General features: G+C 40.9%; 1 protein-coding gene across 4 annotated transcripts in view; it reads right to left on the minus strand.

Moving 5' to 3' along the window:
- Nucleotides 1-205: 205 nt before the first annotated feature.
- sardh (sarcosine dehydrogenase) overlaps nucleotides 206-17,285 on the minus strand; it is a 42,383-nt gene continuing 25,303 nt past the window's right edge. For 2 of the 4 annotated variants that reach the window (XM_084572297.1, XM_084572296.1), the window contains exons 15-21: nucleotides 16,953-17,091; nucleotides 14,956-15,069; nucleotides 14,139-14,286; nucleotides 9,330-9,423; nucleotides 6,391-6,553; nucleotides 6,001-6,169; nucleotides 4,561-5,708 (exon numbers count right to left, since the gene is read on the minus strand). In XM_084572297.1, the coding sequence (XP_084428423.1) occupies nucleotides 5,435-5,708; nucleotides 6,001-6,169; nucleotides 6,391-6,553; nucleotides 9,330-9,423; nucleotides 14,139-14,286; nucleotides 14,956-15,069; nucleotides 16,953-17,091 (1,101 nt within the window). In that variant the 3' untranslated portion in view covers nucleotides 4,561-5,434. Of the gene's footprint in view, nucleotides 3,159-4,560; nucleotides 5,709-6,000; nucleotides 6,170-6,390; nucleotides 6,554-9,329; nucleotides 9,424-14,138; nucleotides 14,287-14,955; nucleotides 15,070-16,952; nucleotides 17,092-17,285 lie in introns of those variants that run through there. The other 2 variants (XM_084572298.1, XR_014699740.1) reach the window with 2 other exon arrangements.

The following is a 17,285-nucleotide window of genomic DNA, read 5'->3' on the forward strand; positions in this document are numbered from 1 at the left end:
AAAAAAAAGTGCAATTAATAAACTGGAGGCAACAGTGATTGCAACGTACTCAGCCATTAACTTCTCTTCTTTCAACCAGCCTACTAACTTACTAACATCATTAAGATATGAGGCATTATATGTGATTTGCTAAAGTCTCTAAAAAATAATGCATAAAGCATAAACTGAGTGGTGTTCAAAGGCAAAAAACATTTTCATTTATCATTTCTAGAGTAAAATGTCTGTAATTTACCACCCGTCTCTGTCCCATTCCCCAGTGTGTCCTTGCACATTTTGGTCTTGAATAATAAATGTGACAAATAAATAAATAAAAGTTGGAAGTTGAGTAGAAATTTATTAATATACAAATCGCTTTGGACAGAAGAAACAAATCAAGGATCATTTCATGATTTCATTTCTTTCATCAGAAAAACTGGTAAAGAAGATTTTCTCTTAAAATTGTTAGAATAAATGCATATTCCAAACTAATATCAGAACACACATTCAGCACTGAGAAATTAAACCTTTTTTGAACGCAAGAATCAGCGTCACCTGCTTTTCCATCATCAAAACAATGTTCTTATCACACTAGCAAAATAAGGGAAATTACATACACTCCATCATGTGAAAAAAAGAAGAAAAAAAAAACTCCCCTCCAGGCACATATTCCGGTAGTCGAGTTTTATCAGTATGTTTCGCATTTCCCTTATAAATCTTGTTATTAAGTCAAACTACTCCTGGGAACAACAATTTCAATGATTAATGGCCTTCTGGACAGAATCAATGAACCAGTCCACATTAGTAAACATTTTGTGGTGAATGTGTAGCAAGCAAATTCTGAGAGGCAAGAAGGACTCACACGTACAAATAAATGCCCGCTTCCACCCTTACAGGTGGCTTCTGCTCACATGGTGTATTAGATGAAGAAGTGTAAATTAGTGTAAACAAAAATGGAAAGCATAATTCTTCGATAATTAATTCCATCAATAGTGTAAACACAAGATAATTACTGTTCATGGCAGCAATTGCATTAAAGAGATGAGGTCACTTTCCCAGGTGCTAAACTAGTACTGATTTATCTTTTCTGCGCTTTCATTCACTGACTGAAAGAAAACACAGAGTACACTAAACACCATGCACTACCTAGCTTCACATATTAACAGTTTTAGTGTTTATCTATATATATATACACAAGTAAAGGCACCGTATACCCAACAATTCTGAAGGCCAGTTCCAAAAAACCTGTGCCGACTCCGTTGATCCATTTAGACATAGATTGTTTTAGTTTCCACAGCATTAATTACATGATTCTTATGATACTGCCCTGCCATACTACTTCATTACCCTAATATTTTCAAGTGTTTTCAAGTGAAAATATTAATGAGGTGAAGATGGTTCTTAGTGTGCTGCTCAATGCTTCCTACTGATGTTTCACAGTAAAGTGATTTAAAAAAAATAAAAATAAAAACGTATTACACTGCATGAACGACTGGGAGATACATGAGGATTTTTGATTTACTATAATATGGCAAAATGAGAGCTCGTACCACTGCTTGAATTGGTGGACAGCCTTATTAAATAACAATGCGTCTGTGAAATAACAAAACTAAAAAGGATTGAGTTTGCAAACGGCGGCAGCGTGTGCAGAAACAGCAACAAGGGAATTGATAAAAATTTTCTGATAACTGTTTTCTTCATCTTCATTCTGCTTCAGCAGTGTTTTTTCCCCAGGTGCACTGTATCTTGGGGTATTTTACCCCCCCTTTCCTTCCAAGTTTAAGAAGTTTGTCTGTCTCAGATCTAGTTAGTTTTCAAGCAAGTTAAACTCTGATTTTATTATCAGGAGCAGGAGAGTCTGACTCAAACTGCCTTTAGGTATAGTAAGAATAGTTTTATTCCCGAACATGATACTCTGTGGCCTCATAGGATATATTAGAAATGAATAACAATATTATATCATGACTTATAAGGACAAAATTAAAGGACCAGTGTGTGTGGTATTGTGGCATCTAGTGGTGAAGTTGAAAATGACAGCCAAGAGAACATCACTCCCATTTCAAGTGTGTAGGAAATTCCAAGGTGGCCAACACTTCCACGTCACTAAATAAAAAAGGTCTTTTTCTAGAGCCAGTGTTTAGTTTTTGGTCCTAGGCTACTTTAGAAACGTGACGGCACAACATGACAGGCTCCACGAAAAACAATTCATAGTACTCTATAAAAATAATAATGAATATTATATGTTAATATTATATTATACTTAGGCTTATTGCTAACCTTCGTCCTACACACTAGACCTTCAGCAGCCTGCCTCAACTATATCATCTACCTGTTTTTCTAATACAAGTCTTGTTTCCTCTTCAGAAAAAAAGACCTGGACACTTTATGCTATTTACTTTGCATAGTAACCGCCCATTTTTTCAGCCCTTTTTCAGTTCTTTGGTTACGAAAGCAGCAGCTGTCTTACGAAACAGTACCACATTCACCTACAATCATGGTCATAGTACAAAGGTTCACTGCTGTGCTAGCAGCTAAAAAGATTAAGACCTTCATTGTTAACTACTAGTAAGACTTTACACCATACATGCAGCCCCACAAACTGAAAACTGGTTTAGTTACAGATTAAAGACTCATTATAAATTAGCTAAATAGTTAGTCTGACATGAAGATGGAGGTTTGCTGAGTTCGGCGACTATAGCTAAAATGGGCTTATGATGGACTGTTATTTGAGATAATAAGTATGGTTTAATTCCTGAATTAGCTTTTATGGTAATATTACCCACATGAGAACATTCATATGAGAACACTTTTACTCTCAGGCCCAGAGTGGGTATAAAAATGTGGAGCTGAAGCACCCTTAACAAAACGGTTGTTTAGCTTTCATTGCACTTCAGTTCCATCGAATGACGCACATGATCTGAATATAATGGTCAACATTTGATGTATATAGGAGATGTACACATTAAAACAACTGCATGTAACAAAAAATAATCTTTCCAACTTGCATGTTGTTCTCTGACCAGCATATTCAGTTTTTTCATGTGTGGTCCTTTTCAAGCATAGATGCCCTTGACGCGTTTATTCTCAGGGTCGAAGGGAGTTTTGAGGTGGGCCTTGGCCTTGTATGTCACTCCCATCCTTTCCAGGGTAAACTCACCGCTCTTTATGAAATCGGCGCTCACCTGACATAGAAAAGGAGACGATGAGAGAAAATAAACAGCATGAAAACCAAAAGAAGAGAACGGGGAGCACAGAAATGACAAAGGGGAGGAATAAATGAAGAGACAATGGAGATTAAAATAGAGCGAAGATGAGATGACCAATTAATTTGTGAAAATAGTGTTCTCAGCTGGCAGACGACTCCAGATCGGACAATTTCACAGCGTTATTATCTGACAGAAGAGAGCGGCGCAGGAGTTATAAAACACTGGAAGCAATTAGTTCACTCATGAGTCAATGTCAGCTACGCCGCAACACAGAGAGCTAATTTTCACTGGCCGACTTTGCGTTTCCCTCCCTGCAGCTCTGCCACTGATGTGTCACACTCTGTCTCCCTTTAATTCACACAAACACGCGAAGTTGTGTTCCCACTTCAGAGGACGTCACAGAGGCATAACAATTATTTCCTTGAGATTTACCACAAAAAGTACCCTAATCTTAAACTGAGATTCATACGCAAATTTTATGATTTAGGGGACTTGCTTTTTGTGCCCCAAATGGAGGAAGACCCCAACAACATTAGTGTTCCCCACCTCCATAAAGGACCACTGTGTTCAAAGGCTCAATGCAACTCATTCATAGCTGTCTTCATCTACAACCATCTGGTGTAGAAAAGGCCCAGCAAGAAAGACAAGAATTACCTCCACACGCTGCAACAATCTGAGACCAATTAGAACATGAAACAACAAAAGGATGCTTCCCCACGTGTCCTACCCCTTGATTTTATTGTTTCTGATAGAGGTGGACATCAATTATAAATCCTGAATCCTGAAAAATATGTTATATGCACACTTGTGTTTATTTTAGCACTACTTTAGGCTGAAATTGCAGCAGTTCACACCAAAGTCTAAAGAGACACAATCCTGAAAGCTGTGTCCTTCTGTTAACTGTTCACTGTACCTCTTGACATACGGCAAACAGATGCCAAGAATGTAGTTTTAAAATCTATTTAAAGAGTGCTTATTGTTAGCAGAGCATATAAGTGTTCCGACTTTACAATTTGTTTGAGGTGTAGGTTTAAAATTCTCCCCACTCTAAAGGAGATGAAAACCATTCCTAATGGAAATTGGGACGTATTTTGATGGTTCACTGTTCGCTGTTATGAGTATAACACTGACAAATGATGGCTGAACTGAAAAAAGAAACATTAGAAGCACTGTGAGAGCCTCATTTCAATAGATCCACGTGAAACCAGGGAGATCGAGGCTATGGTGAAAGAAGACGCTCCATGTGTTGATGCGTTCAGGAGAGAAGACCCACATTACACTCGAGACATCTAGCTTTGTTTTGTCACTCAGCAACACAGAGAGCACCTCCTGCAGTCACATCACTGTGTGAGTGATTCTTTGCGTCTGCATTTTCAAACTGAAGTGCTCCACAAAAAAAGCAAAGGCACGGTCTGCTTTGTTTTGCTGGTCACGACTTGAGGATGGACATTGTACAAATGGGCACAAACAGATTTGCAGATATGCTATCACTCGCCCACAGTCCAATGTGCTTCCATTAGACCAGAGCAGATCACACTGAAATTCATTTACTGAGTTACTCTAGCAGTAGTACTACTACTTGTCTAAACTTAACCTTATGTTAATCTTAACCTTGTATTTAAATGTATGCATTTATGTTATGGATTATTGTTTTTTATCCCCAAAACACAGGCAAGTCCCCAAACTATGACTGAATAAACTGACTTATGTCCTCACAATGTCAGTAATACACAAACATACACACATTTAAGGAGGTGGAGGTGCCCTTGCCTTTAAGGACATTATTTCTTCCATCTTTCTGTTGGATGTTAGATCTGTTACTCTGTATTTATTTTTTATTTTTTTACCATATTCTGACACATATGCGAAAAAATCGCATGCTGCTCAGTAAAACTTGTTTTTCAAAGTAGGTGAGTAATTTTACTCGAGTTTCTGAGATTGAAAAAAAACGAGACACCTACAAACTCGGACAACCAGACTAACAAAGAACATACATTTCTCATTCCGAGCATTAGGAAATTAGATATCCCTAGGCAGACATACAAAACTCACACAAAAGGATCACTTCAAAAAAACATCTAAGCAATCCAGTTTGTCAGCCCTTAAATCTACTTGTGAGACACTTTCATCTGCTCGCAGTTTGAATTCAGAAAAATCAACCCATTTTCTCAATGTTACAGGGAGCTCCGATTTTATGATGTTTTCAACATGCTGACACCTGTTTCTGCACGAACCCAGGAAAATTGGAGAAATTAAACTATCCGACGCAGCGGAAGACTGATTATTAGAGCAAAATTACGACAGACAACCCAGAGGGAATGGAACAGTACGATACAAGAGACTAATGTAGTGCGTAGGTGTGTGTGTTTGGGTGTTTTTAAGGTCTTTACCACTCCTCCATCAGGGTTGCGGATGTATCCATAACCAATAGTTTTGTCGATAAAGAAGCCGTAGTCAGAGCGCCGTAGGTGACCGACGGGAACTCCATTGCGGAAAATGGCCTCCAGACCAAACATGGGCACTTTCCTGATAGAAAGCAAGAAAAAAAAAGATTAATTGTATGATAAAATAATTAATTTGTACTTAAAAAGCAAATAATGAGGTCCTTTACATGGTTGAACTCAGATAGATTAAAACATATGAGGACTGAGTATATCAATAATAAACTGGTACAGCTGAGAATATTTAAGTTCTATTCAAGAACTAGTTTAAACCTAAGGAGCCTATCTGGCTTCTTGAAGTGAAGTGCCAAATTTATTTACTTTTATGTTATTTTCTTTCTAATGAACTATCACGTCACGACAGAAGCTCTACTGACTCATCAATGGTGAAGCAGACGATGCGCCTCCTCAGCCCCTCCTCCTTCTGTTTCTCCAGCCTATCACGGCCCTGGAAAGGGATTGAACTCTTTAGTTTGCAGGTGAAGGCCAGCCCGGCCTCCAGAGGAGTGTCATCCGGACGCAGGTCAGCGTGCCAATGTCTGTACCCTGATGAAGAGTAAAAGTAAGACACGTTGAACTAGCAGATATTAGCGAGAACAATTTTTAATGTTTAGCTGTTGCAAATTTGAGCTAAAGTAATATTAGCGTACAGCTGGTCTACAAATTATGTACAATTGAAGTCATTTCCGGCTCATTTCGGTGAAACCTTACCAGAGCCATATTTGGATGTTATGCTTAGATGTTTCTGACTTTCAGCTGAGTGTTACCTTTCTCTATGCTGAGTGAGTCAATAGCTCTGTAGCCGGAGTTGATGATGCCGCGCTTTGCGCCAGCAGCCATGACGGCATTGTAGACTGGAAGGCAAGAGTCTTTGGGAATGTGCAGCTCCCATCCGAGCTCCCCGACAAATGACAGGCGCATAGCTCGTACCTAGACCGGAGAGAGAGCACATAGAGGAGGCTTAGAGAGACGGAGACACGCACGTAGAGGGCCAAGCTGCCGTGTCTTTTCTTGTGCTCACTCACGCACACATTTTCTTGAAATGCATATGAATGCTAAGAGCAGCTTTCAAGCTGTAGAAAAGAATGAGAACAGGATAAACAGATGCAAAAATAAGATAAGCTGCACGAAGAATAAAACAGGGAAACCGTAATCTCCCTTTAGAAATGGATTTTGTGCCCAAAATGTGTTAAGCCTTGAAAGATGAATAAAAAATAAAACTCCACAGGGGGTGGGAGGTGGAAGAAGACGGATGCATTCAGGTAGGAAAGAAGAACTCAACTTGAGTGTTATTCCCTATAGTTATCTCCTTTTGAATTTTGGTCATGGCAACATTTTATTCAACACCTCCACCGTGGAGTCTTTGGGGAATGCGGCATGAGCGGTTTTGAATAGGACAGGGAGAACAACTTTCCAAAGAACCTCAATTTAATAGATATAATCTCAAGAACTTTTCTTTCCCACTGGAGGTAAAATGATGGCCCAAAAGTCCCTGAAGCTGCTGTGGTACACAGAAGAAGAGGAAAAATGACCCTCAGCTCGAAACCATTTTAGAGTGACAACTGCGACTGCACAATGTGAGCGCTTGTGATATTTTTCATATACAGTCATCTATTTTCAGAAGCTCAAAAGTCATTGGACAAGTTAATAAAATGGTCGTTTTGAATACATTGTTGAATCCTTTGCAAACAATGGCTGCCTGAAGTCATGGATGAGGGATTATCTCACACCTCGGCATGAAACAGCTTTTGAGCCCAATTACCCTTGATCCTTTCTAAAAGAGGAGGCTGCATATTAAATAGCTGAGAGTCCGCACTTTAATTCTACGTTTATTACATAACTGCAACTTGAATATGTTTCGGTAAACAGCTAAAACAACAAGAAATGTGTCAGTGTCCAAAAAATACGTGCACTTAATCATTTTTCTGCGTTTAGCTTCATAAAATTCAAGGACTAGGGTGTGGGAGAGTGCGAAAACTTTCTCCAACAGTTTCCCCGGTGGGTGCAGTGACAGCCAGGCCATCTGGCCATGCAGCAGCCAGGGATCACCCTGGGCCCCATATGTACTCCACAAAGCTTTGGGGAGGATAGTACATGTAGGCCTGCTCTGTCTCACAACACACACCAGAAACACAGACGACAAACTTAAACACACATAAACACATGTACGCCTTATGCACAATGTCAGTCACGCAAACACCAGCCAAACATCAAACACAGATAAACACAGTGCCGACACTGCCGACTTCACACCCGCTAGAAAAGGGAGAGTGAGCGAAAGTGAGAGATGGCTCGAGTCTAATGAGCTATGAGGGGAGCAGAGGGCAGGGAGAGGTCTGCTTTCACAGCAGTGCAGCCATTAAAATGTCACCCAGACAAGGCCAGCAACCAGCTGGAACTCAGCGCTAGCAACACACTCGCGCACACACGCGCAAACGCTCCTGCAGAGCTGTGAGAAGATGCTTCCTGCAATCACCAGAGCGCTGCATAATTCATGCAAGAGCAACTAAGACAGAGCGAGTGTGTGTGGACATATGTATCGCTGCATGGGATGGTACAACACGCTCTGTTTTATCTGCGGCCAGAAATGTCGTCAACGGGGTCAACTTGAGAGGCTAAGGTCACATGCCTTATGGTATGAGTTTTTTAAAAAGTGTATAAAATATACAACTACGTATGAATATAGGGCTGATCGCACACCTATTTAATTTAGGTTCAGGAAGTAATTTATGCACTATTGTTTAACCAGGTATCCGTTCGTGTTCACAGGGCAACTGAAACAAAGCAATCAAGACGACGTTCTTCCCTTCTCCCCTCAACATTACACGGCTGCAAGCAGTTATGTGATTCTGAGAAAACTGGATTTCAGGGAATCATGAAATAGTCACATTGAAAATGGAGCATCAGCAGGGAATGTGGGCATTGGTATTTATTGCTGTTCTGTGGTTCAGCGTTGTGTATATGAACAACTTGTTCAGTTTGATTGAGCCTATATATGCTAAGAAGGTGCACTGGTGCTGCCAGACACCTCCCAAGGACAAGACGCTCTATGGCATACGACTACCTGTTCTGCATCAGGTAAACTGCTCGGTAAGGTAATTCTTAGATTATAAATAGTAGTCGCATTGGTTTGAGTGTAATGTGTGTGCACATTGCAGACAGACATCCTCTATAAGCAGTCTAAGCTTGGTTTATTTTACACGGCAACAGAGTTCACACCAGCCCAAACAAACCGACCTGGCAGAGCAAACCCTCCAGGTTTCGGAAAAACAAACTAGGTGTGAAAGCATCCTAAAACTGCCGGAGTACTTGAAAACAACAGTGCTATAAACTTTATTCTGAATATTGAGCAGCTAGTCCTCATGGGCAGAAGAAGGGAGAGCTAGAAGGTGGAAAAAGGTAGAAAAAGAACGACAAATTTCGACAGACTTGACATGCAAGTAAGTCACAAGGATGCCTTGAGAAATGCCATCTGTCCTTCCTACACACACACACACACACTTTATACTCTCTGATGACTGAACCTTTGCAATAATAAACCTGTTACACCGAACAGCATGTGATTAGCATAAAAGTATTTTTTAATTAACTGTATTTTTTTATTTAACAAACACTGGCAGGACTATTTTGAAGCTGACAAATGTACCACATCCACTTACTCCCAAAATCAGATGAGGCACCGCTGTGTGCGTGTGTGTGCTTTTACCTGATGTCCTACCGCGTTGACAACTTTGTGGGTAGAGAAGGGGAAAGCTTCGTTGCTCAGGTCTGCGTCCAAAACCTCCTGCAAGACCTCTCGGCTGAAAAGAGACAGAAAACACAGCGGGATCAGAAAACGTGGCAGTCGGTCAAAATATGTTTTTGTATCTGCATGTCTGCACATTAATTGTAAGTTTTATTGACAATTTGTGTACGTTTCTTGCACCACAAATATTACTGAAAGTGCACCAGCTCCGCGTCTCCCACAAAACAAAATCAATATTACATAAAGATGAGTCAACAGAAGAAAAAGGGACTAAGTTTAGCTCACTTTGCTGCTTGTGCACTTGTATGTTTGTGAGTGGGCAGGTGGAGAATACATGGTGTGGGGCCTTTTCTAGCATTTATTTTTGCAACGGTGTGGCAGGAAGCCAGGGTTGAAGATATTTGGGGAAGGGTTCAGGTTTATGTGTGTGTGTGTGCATCTGTGTGGGAGTCATTTTCTTTAAAAAGCAATCGATGTGGTCACGGCTAAATGCAGAAATGTGCGTATGTGTGAATAAAATACATCTCGCATATGTACATCTGTTTTTGGACACTGACAATGTTTTGTTAGTTTATTTATTTATCAAAGCATATTAAAGTTACAGTTATATAATTAATATGTGCTTCAAGTGGACTATAAAGTGTATTCTCATCTTTAATATGAGGGAGGTGGTGAAAAGGTGTATTAATAACAGCCATTTTTATAAACAGTCCCCCTGTTTCATGGACAAATGGGGATGTATGCGAAGACATCCTTTCTCATGTCGTCATCAGTCTAAAAGGTCTGGAGGTGTTTCTGAGTGTGGCATTTGCATTTGGAAAGTGTTTTTGTGAATCCACAACATGATTTTGAAGGAGGCGTCACTACAAGAGAAACAGGCCATTGGCTGTTCAGACAAAACTAATAGATCAGAGAGATAGTAGGAACATTAGGAGAGGCCAAATCCACAGTTTGACACGTTCTGAGAACTAAAGAACGGACTGATGAGTTCAGCAACATAAGAAGACAACAGTGGTGGATGATTACTTGATCATGTCCACGGTATAAAACAACCCCTTCACAACATCTAGACAAGAAAAAGACCAGTCTCCAGGAGGAGGCATATAACCGACCATCAACAATGCCTCCTATGACGATAAGACTTTACAAGAGTAAATACAAAGGGTTCACCACAAGGTGCAAACCATCCATAAACCTCAAAAATAGAAAGACCAGATTAGACTTTGACAAAAACAAATTCGGATAGATGAAACTAAGGTCAACCTGTACCAGGTTGATGTGACCAAGAAAGTTACATCTGTAAAACACAGTGGAGGCAGTGTGATGTATGAGCACGCATGGCTTCCAATGGAACTGGGTGAATAGTGTTTACCAGTGATGTGACAGAAGACAGAAGCAGCTGGATGAATTCTGAAGTGGACAGGGATGTACCGCGTGCTCAGACTCAGCAAACACACTTGAAGCAAATGATGAACTCAAGGCAGACAGACCCTTGAGGTGACAACAACTGAAGACAGCAAGGGGAGCCATAAGGAGGAGCAGCTTTGCGATGACAGGTCACCAGTTCTTTACTCACAAACTTGCCTTGCAAGGTCCACTGCTAGTTGTACTTGGATGGGTTAAATGTAGAGAACAAATGTCTTGTGTATATAGATTAATACAAGGCAAACAAAGTCAATTTTATTTTATTTGACAACTACAGTAGAGGCCTGGTAAAACATCCCAAAGCAGGGAACCCATTCTTTGATGATGTTCATGGTGGTGTTGATGGTGTTTTATTTATGATCATGTTCATTTGTCCAATCATGTTTGAGCCTTTGAACATAGGACACAGCATATAAAAGTGGTTGTAAAATAACAAAAATTGTGTCAGTGTCCAAACATATATAGTTCGGTGGACCCAACTGTGCATTACTGTATATGGATGCTTGCGGGATTATTACACACGCTGATATTTTTGTACTCACTTTGTTTACTGAGGCCAAATCCCTAGAGAAAACGCCCGTTATATATATATATATATATATATATATATATATATATATGTATGAATTGCTTTGTTTTGTGTGTGTATTTGGCAAGCGAGGAACTTTCAACCACTAATTTGTTTGCCACTTATAGTAACTACTGCTCCCAGCTGTGGATCTAAGGATGCACACACACACACAGCTCACAGGGGTTAAACAATATTGCACTATTTTATCATAAGGTTCATAATTACAAAGCAATGAGTTGAGTGCCAGTTGTACCCTTTGGAACATGCTGCCAAGCTGCGTGAGAGAAAAGAACTTCAAGTTTAAAGGCTACCCTCTCTGAAGAATTCGAATGAGACATCTCATGGAGGGAACACGCAGTCAAGTGCATTTCCATAAACGCTGTAATCTCCTCTCACTTCGAGCTTTAAAAAGGGATCAATTTGCTTCGTAGGGAAACAGAACCCAAAACACTGGAGGAGAGATGTCCTGCAATTCCTCATGTGTGGGGGAAACAATAAGGAGGAGCTAAAAATCATTACACAGCTGTGCAGAGAGAGCAGACGGCAATTATCCACACACACAGAGGAAAACATCCACGGATGCGAATACAAACACTACAACACAAGCTGAGTGAAACTGTTGATTCTTGTCTTATGATATCCTTCTGTGTGTGTGTTGCTGTGTTTGTGTGGATGTGCATCTACAATGAAACACACACACACATATTCTGCTGGTACTGACGCAGTGAGTTCTGGCTTGACGTAAGCAATCTTAACAAGAGGGACAGAAAAACCTGAGAACACAGCAGAGGACACTGAGGATGGAAGACTGAGCAGAAAGGGAACATGGGGGAGAGAAGAAAGAGCGAGATGCAGAAACCGAGGAGAGCAGGAGACGAGAAAAGCTCCAAGGGTAAGAAATCGACGAAATCCCACACAGAGAACAGAGTGGACTAACCCTGCTGCTGCCGAGAGGGAAGAACAAAGACGGAGGGCGGTGAGGTGGGGAGGAGAGGCCGTGAGAGGGGAAGAAAAGACAGAACGAGATCGGGGGAGAGGTAAAGGTGGCCTGGCTCGCTCACGGAGTGAAGAACAAAGCAGAGCCGTAGGAGGCAAGAAGAAAGTGACAAGTTGAACTACCTCCCGTGTCCAAATGTACAGAACCATTTTCACCGGTACAGTACACCAATTCTTATCCTTGGAGGAAGAAATCAATAGACGATGGTTTGGGTGGATGAGGTTAAAAACTATGACATTTTCAGTTTTATGTTAAACAAATTGATAAAGGGAGCAAATAGTATGTGTTAAGAAGATATCTTTTTAAATTGCCTTTTAATTGTCTACCAAGATAAATAATGCAGGTTAAACAGTCAACTCTCCAAATGCCGAAAGTCACAGGATCAAACGAAACCTGATGGAAATGTCCCATTTAATCAGTTACAGTGACGCACAAAGTAGAAGGAGCTGTGACGACATCTCAACAGCAACACAGACCCAAGAGCTTTTTGAGGGCTTGAAGATTTTGATCCAGGCTATTCACAAATTCCACAAACCAGGAGCCAAGAACTATTTGCTGTGAGACAACGGTGCTGACTGCTGAAGCAACGTGGTTTATTTTGACTATAGAAAGTTAATGCAATAGCTCTAATGCGATGCTCAGCTCTGATGCAGTGAAGAGCAAGCTTTAGAGGCCTTACATTTAGTTTAATAAATCTACTATTAGGTCAGTACCCCATTATGCAATGGAGGGCTTTATACTGCAGTTAGTGCAGAAATAAAAATTTTTCTTTTCTTTTCTGATCTTATCAACCATCAGCCATACCATACTGTAGGTTCAATACGAACTTACGTTGTGGTCTATACAGGCCTTAATCCACTAGCTCTAGTCTCCACAGACCTCCAACGTAAGGTACAAACTGTGGGTGAGAGATCAACAGTAACTGCTCTAAGAAATGTGTCTCAGTATATGTTCTCTTTCATTTGTTTTTTTGCCAACACTTATCCACAACTGATTCACGGAGACAGCAGTCAAGGCCATGAAGCCCGAGTGTCAAGATCCTTGGCCACCTCCTCCAGCTATTCTTGAGAGTGCCAATGTATTCTCAGGTCAGAGGGGATATATAATCCCTGCAGAGTAATCTCGGTCTGCCTTGAGGTCACGCAACAGCTGGATGCACCTGGAATACCTCCCTAGGGAGGAATAGGCTTCGCTGACATTATAGCACTATGAAACAGCTGACGGCTACATTAAACTGGAGAGTTTAACCATGAACCTCCCTTACTGCTGTGGTACTGTGTTGGTGCTACGTTGTAGCTGCCTGCTACCACTGTTGTCAAAATCAGGTGTAAATAAAGGCTACTATTCTGCATGTTTGTGCTGTTGTCAGCTCTGGCCACATGGAAAACAGTGGGCAAAGATCTTTGAATGAGCATAGTGTCTTCACCAAGGCGGGTGATTTGTTGGGAGTACTGCATGCAAAGCACTTCTGCAGCCTCTTCAAACAGCCTTCTGTCCTTGCACTCACCACCTATAACCATGGCCAAGTCTATGAGTTACCACTTAATGTGCTTGCCTCCAGGACATTATTGCCTCAATAGGACAGCTTGCCATTTTTGTCAGTTTGTCAGTTTCCAGGCCTTTCATGTCCAGTGGTGAATAATACCGAATTAGTTCACCTTTTCCATGTTTTTGCCAGCAGCATTATCTACTCTCCTTCTTTTTTCACCTGGATATCAGTCACAACATCCAATCAGTCATAACCACCCCTGCCTCTCGGCTGCTTGTCTCTCCCCACCTCTTGGGTCCCTGGATGCTGATCATCCCCATGTCCTCAGAGTGGTCTATCAGCTGGCAGCGGAAGCCTTGGTCCTGAAGAACCGTTCTAATGTGGTTCCAGTTGTGCTCCGCCACGCCGCCGCCGATGGCCAGGTAGTAAGCGTCACCTGGAGCAAAGGAAGACAGTGATTCACAGGAACAACTTGTATTAGGTGGGGGAACATGAGCAGAACAGACAATAAGAGTAGAAGAGCGCATTTTTGGAAACTTTTCACTTTCTTTATGCAGCTATGTTAAACAGGGCTTAAAATAAATAAATAATTGAGCACCTCGTGGCCTTTAATTACAGCTTCCCACCTAAGATGGCATTATGCAATGCAGACTACTTAATAATTAATTTGTCTCATCTAATTTAATATATACCCTGCAGTATTTTTAATTAGCACCTCGTAACAGAGATGAAGGTAATGTGATATAACGACTCTTGCCCCATCTGGCCTCTTTTTATTTCTTATTTTTTCTGTTATTTGGAGCCATAATGTCATAAAGTCTTTATATCTATAATTGTATGCTCCTTTTTTAAAATGTAACCTTTCCATCACAGCCAAGTGCAAAAACAATTTTGTCCGTTTTATTGCAAATTTCTTGTTTGTTCCTGGCTGTTTCACTCCAAACGACATCTTTCTCTATAAAACAGAATCATGAATCATGTTTTTTAATGCACGTTCAAAATTATGAAAAAACATCATATGGAAGCGAGTGAAAGGGTTATGCATTCAAAAGAGCAACAACACAATGTGACTGAAACACACAAACACACACATGCCGCTTCTCACCGTTAGATTCTGGTGCCAGGGGCAGGTTGGCAGCTCCAGGCTCCAGTCTGCTCACCGTCAGGTCAGCCTCCGCTCCTCCTCTTTTATTCAGCATGCAGGTATACACAGTGGAGCCTGAAACGTGCACAAACACACATATAAACAATGAATTACAGCAGTATTTCAGAATTTCAGCAGTGCTTTCTAATGAAAAACAAGGCAACAGAGATCTCAGAAGAAAGATGAATCTCAATCTGAGGTCAGTGTTCCGTCTGTAACTGATTTGCTTTGAGTAACTCGGTTCATGTGCTTTTTTTTTTTATGACTGCGTGCGCTCTAAGGGCTCCTGTGTTTGAGTAGGAATCCATTTTTAATACATACTTACTCTATGTTCACAGTCATCATCAAATCATCCTGACCACATCTGGAAACTTCTTTTTATTAAGTCGTTACCAAGGAAACAGCTTGAATATGAGACACGCTTCAAGGTCAGTGATTGTTGAGAAAATCTTTAAGAAAGATATCTACTATGACGACATCATCAAGTTAATTTTCTAATAAATGAACTATAGTCCCTTATTGCAAGAGACATAAAATTGTAACATGTCTTTCATCCATTTGCCAAATATGAGCGAATGATGGAGACAGTGTGGTTCCTACAATTATTGTACATTAAAACTGGCAACAAAAGAGAGAGACCAGAGCTTGTCATAATATTTTACAGTGGAAGGACACATAGCAAACACCTAAACACATTTTCTGCAGGGGAATAAAGACCTCTGTCACATCACTTGTCAGGTTAAGAGTGGTTCTGAAGCCCAGTATGGTGGCTTCGGCTGACACCACCTTGGTAGTGCCTGACTCCGTCTATCTCCCAACTAATATAAAAATAGGCAAAAACAAGAAGTGTGAATAAAGCCGAGAAGGGTGGGTGACGCCTCGGCAGACAGCTAGCCACTTGTGACGGCACCCACCCGTCAGTCAAAGCAGTGAAGCAGCTACAGGTTGATCCAAGTTTCATCTGTCCTAAGAAAGCAGGGAAGTTTTGCTTAACTTAGAGCTTTGGTATAATTTAAATGTGTGAGTTATATAAAAATTCACAAATGCCATGAATGGGAGGAATTTCATGGCATAAGACCAAAACAGGGGTTGTATAGGGCTGTTAATATTTTTATTTCTGCTGTGAAGTTTTAACATTTTAACATGGGGTCAATGGAGATTGACTCAACTTTGCCGTCAGCCTCAAGTGGCCATTTGAAGAACTGCAGCTTTTGGCATTCATTCATTTGCTGGTGAATAGCATCATATGTGATACGGGGAAAAAACACTGAAGTATTAAGTCTTTCATATGAATATGAAAAGAGATCCCTTTGTTTCTTTGCTTTCTCCACCAATCAAACCGAGACAATCTGAACGAGACATTCAGGTGTGCAGCACCTTGGGATGTCATAAAGGTGTAAGCCCTGCCTGTGGCTGGTTCAAACGTGCATGGCTGGAACGCCCGTGATTTTGTTAGAAGTCAGTTTGCTTGTCCTGGGTTGATTTTGCTGGTGTGGCCATTGTGTTGGCAGGAAATGCATAGCCCTCTTCCAGACAGGGACCTAATCATTGGGATTTAAAGCTACAGATACCGAAACAGCTCGTTGGAAACACGGCTAAAACCAGGGGTGTACAGATCCGGAAGAATAAACGTTATGTGCTGTATTTATGAAAATTATATTCTGGGGAAATGCGACACCAAGATTAACTTTAAAACTGGCATCACAAGGGACCTTTAAGTGAAGTCACCGGATTTAGAGTTATTCAGATCTTTAAACCTCTGCAGGCATGAAGTTAGAAAGAGTACCAGACCTCTGTAGCCCACGCTGACATCTATAATTTTTTTTTTTAATTTATAATTTTTCCCCAACCAATCTGCTCTTTTCATTCTGTCAATCTTTTCTCCCATCTGGCCGTGTCTGTGCATTGTACGTGTGCCTGTGTGTCTGTATGATTGTTTCAGCAGCAGTCAAACTGACCTGGCTTCTTGTTGACATCAGCCGTGAACAGCCAATCAGCTGCCTTCTTGGCATCCGGTCCAGTGAGGTAGAACTTTCCGAAGTAGGACATGTCAAACACAGCCACACTGTTTCTGCACGAGAGGCACTCGCTTTTAATCTGCATTTTTTTTTTTTTTTTTAAAAAGGAAAAAAAAAAAAAGAACTCAACAAACACAAACTTGAACATTATGTTCTCCAAGATGCCTGCATATCATCATCATCAGATCCCTGAAGGCAGCCTTCATCACATTCGAGAAATTGAAGGGAGACGCATCGTCCTACAGCTGATGAGTTAGTTCAGTGCTCTCCCTC

This window comes from Chelon labrosus, assembly GCF_963514085.1.
Source record: "Chelon labrosus genome assembly, chromosome: 22".
Taxonomy (NCBI): Eukaryota; Metazoa; Chordata; class Actinopteri; order Mugiliformes; family Mugilidae; genus Chelon; species Chelon labrosus.